This window comes from Austrofundulus limnaeus, unplaced genomic scaffold (genome assembly GCF_001266775.1).
Source record: "Austrofundulus limnaeus strain Quisiro unplaced genomic scaffold, Austrofundulus_limnaeus-1.0 Scaffold454, whole genome shotgun sequence".
Taxonomy (NCBI): Eukaryota; Metazoa; Chordata; class Actinopteri; order Cyprinodontiformes; family Rivulidae; genus Austrofundulus; species Austrofundulus limnaeus.
In genome coordinates this window covers 92,568-98,445 of record NW_013952856.1, presented here as the reverse complement: position 1 = coordinate 98,445, position 5,878 = coordinate 92,568, and the positions used below count along the sequence as shown (strand labels likewise).

The following is a 5,878-nucleotide window of genomic DNA, read 5'->3' as shown; positions in this document are numbered from 1 at the left end:
GTCTTGTCCTCTCCTTGAAAAGTGAGGCAAGGGAATGAGGAGCGCATGCGCCCTCAGTTTCAGCCCTGAAGAGTAGAAGTTACTTAATGTTTATGCACTGTCCAGAAAAAGCACTTAAATATTACTAGTAAAATAATTTTAGCATTTACTTTTTTGTACAGTAATATTGATATACAGTATAATATAATGCATATTGTTTATTTAGTAAATTTTAGTAGTTCAGAAAATTTTATATTTTTTTGTAAAATTTAAAAGAATAATTAAATAAATGTTACTACACCCAAAAATCCTTTTTTTCAGTGCAGCTTTGGATGTTCACATGCCATGCTATTACTTCTGTTTTCAGTACAGCATGATTCTCAGAAAATATGAATTCTGAACACAAATGTATTCATTTGAGCGTACTAGTAAACATCCCAACATAAAACTGCTCATTATCTTTCTGGTGTTTTGTGCATCTTCCAGTTTACTTCAATGGGATCCGCCTCCACGTGGAGTCACCTCAGCATTCAGTGTCAGCCACCAAGGGGAGCAACGTCACTCTTCTCTGCCACTACCATTACGAGCCTGAGCTGACTACGCCCCGCAGGACCCGGGTCAGATGGTTCTGGCTGCCTGCTTACACTAACACCACTTCGCCCGAGACCTTCGCCAGGGAGTCCAAAGTGATGGTGGCCATGGGCGGCCGTCACCGCAGCTACGGCAGCTTCAAAGGTCGTGTGCGTTTGAGGCGGTCAGCTCCGGGAGACATGTCTCTGGTAATCAACGAGCTGCAGCTGAACGACACGGGGCGCTATCGATGCGAAGTGATCGACGGGCTGGAGGATGAAAGCGTAACGATGAAGCTAGAGCTGACAGGTGAGTTTGACTTGTCACCACTGACAAAATTGTATTGTTGGCCATGAACAGGATTTTCTTGCCCTCCTCCTCCCACATCTCATCCACTTCGGCTGCTTTTCCACCCAACCTTGTAGCCGCTCTCATATTTATGACTTACTTTACTGGAGTACTCCTTTGAAAACCAAATTAACAAATTATGCCAATAATTATCGATCACCAGTTCAGTTTTTAGGTTTGAAATCCTCAGACATAAGAGCTCCCGTCTCACAATGCAGCTCTTGAGATGGGTTGAATATGCCTGTGACGACTCTGTGACTGTTTCAAGATAAAATGTGTCACAAATCGTGCAAACGTTCAAACTGTCACCTGGCCACCAGCAATCGCTGAAAATAAATACTCAGTTTTTGCATTTTGCCAAGCAAATTTGACATCACTTCAAAACCACGAGCAGAATTTTCTACCACTTGTTAGTATTTTAAAAGATTGCCCTCACTTACTTTCTTTAAGGCTTTTTTTTAGCTATTCTGGTACATTTGTATTCCTGTTGATTAATGTGCGCCGTTCTTTTAAAGAAAGTAAATAAGACATTTTAAAATGTAAAATGCTGCCTCAAATCAAACGCAGCTTTGATGTCCAGCTTCTGACACTTTTGTTGTGAGAAATATTTGTATCATTTTGGATTACGTACTGTACCTCCACAATATCTTGTTAAATACTGTTTTTTTCCCTTGCAGGTGTGGTATTCCCCTATTACTCTCATGAAGGGCGCTACCATTTTAACTTCTTTGATGCCCAACAAGCGTGTCAGGATCAGGACGCCACTCTGGCTACGTTCGAACAGCTTTTCGCCGAGTGGGAGGACGGGCTTGACTGGTGCAACGCTGGCTGGCTGGCTGACGGCACAGTCCAGTATCCAATCAGAGATTCACGTGTCGTTTGCGGTGGTAAAGATGTAGCCCCGGGAGTGCGCAGCTACGGACACCGACATAAAATTCTCCACCAGTATGATGCTTTCTGCTTCACCGCCTCCATCAAAGGTCAGTATAAGTACAGGTTTCTTTTTTTATTATTATTGAAAAAAAAAAAATCACTGTACGTGGTTGTTCACTGATTACTGTCTTCTGCTTTAGGGACTGTGTACTACTTAAAGCACCCGACCAAGCTCAACTTCACTGAAGCAGTTCAGGCTTGTGCCAGCAAAGGAAGTCAAATTGCCAAAGTGGGCCAATTGTACGCTGCGTGGAAGTTAATGGGATTGGATTGCTGTAAGGCGGGCTGGTTGTCTGATAGAAGTGTACGTTATCCAATCACAACCCCCCGAGCTAACTGTGGTCCACTAGAACCAGGTGTACATTGCTTTGGGTTCCCTGCTCCATCAATGAAATTTGGTGTGTACTGTTATGAACAGATGATTTGACTTATTCATCCTAACACTGAACATGCTTAAAAATCTGATCTACAGTAGCACTAACTATAGCCCGGGGCCTAACAGGCTATATTTGATTTCAGAGCTTTTTTCTCTTTTTTTTATAAAGGAACATCCTGTCTTTAGAGTACCAGTGTTTCAGCACTGAACTTAGTGATCCACCAACAGCTGCATTAAACTATGCACATAAATAAGATACCACTCTAAGATGAGAAAACACAATCAAAAGTCTGAAAACATTGGAACATTGGAGTCATAAGCATCTGATTCTAAAATCAAATAATTGTATTATGCTGCTATACAAACTGTGGTCTGTGACTTTTCCACTACAGTTTGTGGAAAATACAAACTAAAAGATAATTGCTCCCATTTATTTATTGTATGGGCCACCTACAGATGTCAGGTATGACGTTAACATGATGTGAGTTTGCTTACAGCTTCTGTAGTCAGGTTCTTCCACAAAGCTATATAAACTTAGCACATAAAGTAAGGAAACATGTGTTTGGTAGAATATTTCTATATTGTAACAATGCTTCTTGGCAATAACTTGCAGCAGCAAGGGGGTACCAGGAGCTCAAAACAAGTGTCAATAAAAACAGTAAAATAATCTGTTTAACTGATAGGATTTTGCAAATATTTCATGTGCACAACCCACATACTCAGCTCTACTGCTCATCCTGCAAATGTATGTTCCTTACAAATGTGGCACCATTTAAAAGGGAATTTAAGAGGTCCTGATGCATCTCAGTAATCCTGAGACTGAAGAAGTCTCTTGGAGGAGAGACGAAACGTTTCATTAGAGAAGAACCCGTCCAGAAGAGCTATACATTTTTTTTCTTTTTGGAATTTAAGAGGCTTTCCAATAGTATAAGATTTATTGCCAAGAAGCAGATCTACCAAACACAAATTTCATTCTTATTTGTTCTAAGTTCAATTTTTTTATCTGGCTTTTGTGTCATTAGGAGAATGTTAACAACGCATCAAACTGCAGATAAAGAGCATAACTAAAGTGTTTCTCAAAACAACTGCTTTTTTCTTTACTTTTTTTGAGTGTTTGAAAGTTCTTATTAGTAATGAACTATTTTAAGACTTAATGCAAGTTAAGAAGTGAGAATCTGAGAGTGAGACAGGTGAAGATACAAAAGACTGTAAAAAAATAGTCTTGTTGCAGTTTTGGATTTAATAGCATAAAGTGATAATGTGCCTGAATGAAATAGGCTGTTAAATAATGTTTCTGAAAAGCTCCATACTTCAAGCCTACACTGAGACACCAGTAATGATTTTATTTGGTAAAATATTCACGTTGCAAATCATTTAAACATAATTCCTCTTTATTTTTCAAACAAAACTGTATTTGTGGGTGGATAGGAGGTGCAAACACAGCTAAAAAAGGCTATTTTTTTATATTGAGTGTAGTGTAGATGAGGTGTTCACTGATAAAAAAAAAATCACACTAATCTCTTAGATTATAGCTTTTGGCTGCAAATATTTCTCACAGCTAATTGAATCCTTTATCGATGAACAGTTTGAATCCACTCACAACGACTGTGATGAAAGAGGGCCAGTCACATGAATGGACTATGAAGTTTTTACACATCACCCACCAAACTGTGTTCTTCACCAAAAAACACCACGACAAATAAGAATTAGGTTGTTTTTCAATTTTTGTGTTTTGTTTGCAGATTTCTCTCATGATTGTACTCTACTTTTGCTAACTGTAGCTCAGTAGAAACCTAAACTCCTATTTTTTATTCATGTAACAGAGCGTTTACCAGTCAATAAAATATAATGTAATGTGCTGTTTTGTTGTAAAGGTGTTAGAAAGAACAGGTATTGTGGACTTTACTCTGTATTGTTGTAATGTACAGTATAAACTACCATATGGAGGAAGAAACAGTGTTTAATCATACAACCCCTTTCTGTTTTACATCGTGTCTATGCATTTGTACAATTTTCTACAAATAAAAGTAAATACTGTAAATATATTTGCAGTGCAAATCATTTTAAAACGTTAAAGACAATCAAAATCCTAAGATTTAGAAAACTGTTATTCTTGTGAAGCACCTCATGCCTCTAAAGTTATTTGTTTTTGCCATAAAGCAAGTGTCACTATTAAAGTCTGGCAGGGGATCAGCTAAAAAAAGGCAAAGTTAATGTTTTGTTTTAGTATAGGTGTAGTGATTAATTTTACAGATCAAGATATTCCTGAGCACATCAAGAGTTTTAATTTAATTGATGAATGCCACAATTAACTAGCTAATATTGATCTAACTAACATTATGTGTTAGGAAGCATCAACATTTGTAATAAAATTAGTTTGGCAGTAGCTTATATTTTAATTTCAATAGTAGCAGAGACATTTTGGTGAACAATAAAAACCTTTTTCTCCTTTGCTGATTTTAACAAGTTGGTGTCACCTTACAAAGAATGCTGTTATCTTAGATACTTTCAGTGATGCTGGTTGTTGGCGTTGAACATATGTGGTGAATATGAAAACAATTTTTACATTTAAATTGCTTTTAATCCATGTAACAGTGCCTGAGTGTAAAATATCCACTGACATTTTTTTGTCTTTAACATCCATCCATTCATTTTCTTATCCAAGTAACTCCAGGAGACCTACTCAGGTCTTCCTCTCCAGCTCCTCCTGGTGGATCTGAAAATATTTCCAGGCCAGAGAGGATATACTTTATAACCCCTGCAATGTTTGGAAAACCTCCAGGTGCCAGAATGAGACCTCCAGGAGGCATCCTAATTAAATGCCTGAAGAGCCTCAGGTGACTCCTTTTACGCTCTCTCTCCCTGGATGATGAAGCTCCTCAATTTGCCACCCTACAGAAGAAGTTTATTTCAGCTGTAATCTGTAGCTCATTATTTTAAATGAAGGTTGAAACATGGATGGACCCAGTAAATTGAGAGCTTTGTCTTTCAGCTCAGCTACTTCCTGATGATGAGAGATCAAAACAGCTCCCTTCATCACTGCAGACTAAGCCCTGTACGGGATAAATGAATTTGAATTGCTCAGATTGAATCTGAATGTGCATAATTTGAAATTGAACGCATTGGTTTGAAAATAAATTTCACTAAATTTAAACTTAATTTGCTATGAAACTGTGTTTTGGTTTAATAAAAATTCAGTTTGACTACTTTCACTTTCAGTTATAATTAAATTTCAGTTCCAAAATTCAGATTTTTGTGTCACACATCCTGGTCCTTGAGAAAGCCAGCCAGAGTAATCATGAAACACAGATCCACAGATTTACGTTTTACTTTGGTGAAGTTGCCCTTTTGTATGTAACAGAGTTGATGCAATTGTAGCACTATTTAATGTACGAAAGGACTAGGTGGAATAAATCAGAAGACTAAATTCGTCTACTGGAGCTGTTGTCAGTAATCAATAAAAACAAAACAAAAGAACTGCTTTCAATACCATGTATTTTAAAGAGAAAATTAAAGTGAACACCACAAGACAAACATACATAGAACCCAAAATAATAAATACAAAATATACACAGTACTGCAGTTGATCTTCTATACATTTGTGCACAACAGTCTTAAATTTCCTCACTGGTCAGTACAGTGTCTGACCGACAGACATTCAAAAAGTCCATG

General features: G+C 37.6%; 1 protein-coding gene across 1 annotated transcript in view; it reads left to right on the top strand.

Moving 5' to 3' along the window:
* The window catches only part of hapln3 (hyaluronan and proteoglycan link protein 3), a gene marked incomplete at its 5' end in the record, with an annotated part of 12,541 nt that extends 9,627 nt beyond the window's left edge, over positions 1–2,914 (top strand). The window contains 3 exon segments of the mRNA XM_014025077.1: positions 466–858; positions 1,575–1,877; positions 1,971–2,914. Of these exon segments, the coding sequence (XP_013880531.1) occupies positions 466–858; positions 1,575–1,877; positions 1,971–2,257 (983 nt within the window). The 3' untranslated portion in view covers positions 2,258–2,914.
* Positions 2,915–5,878: the final 2,964 nt, after the last annotated feature.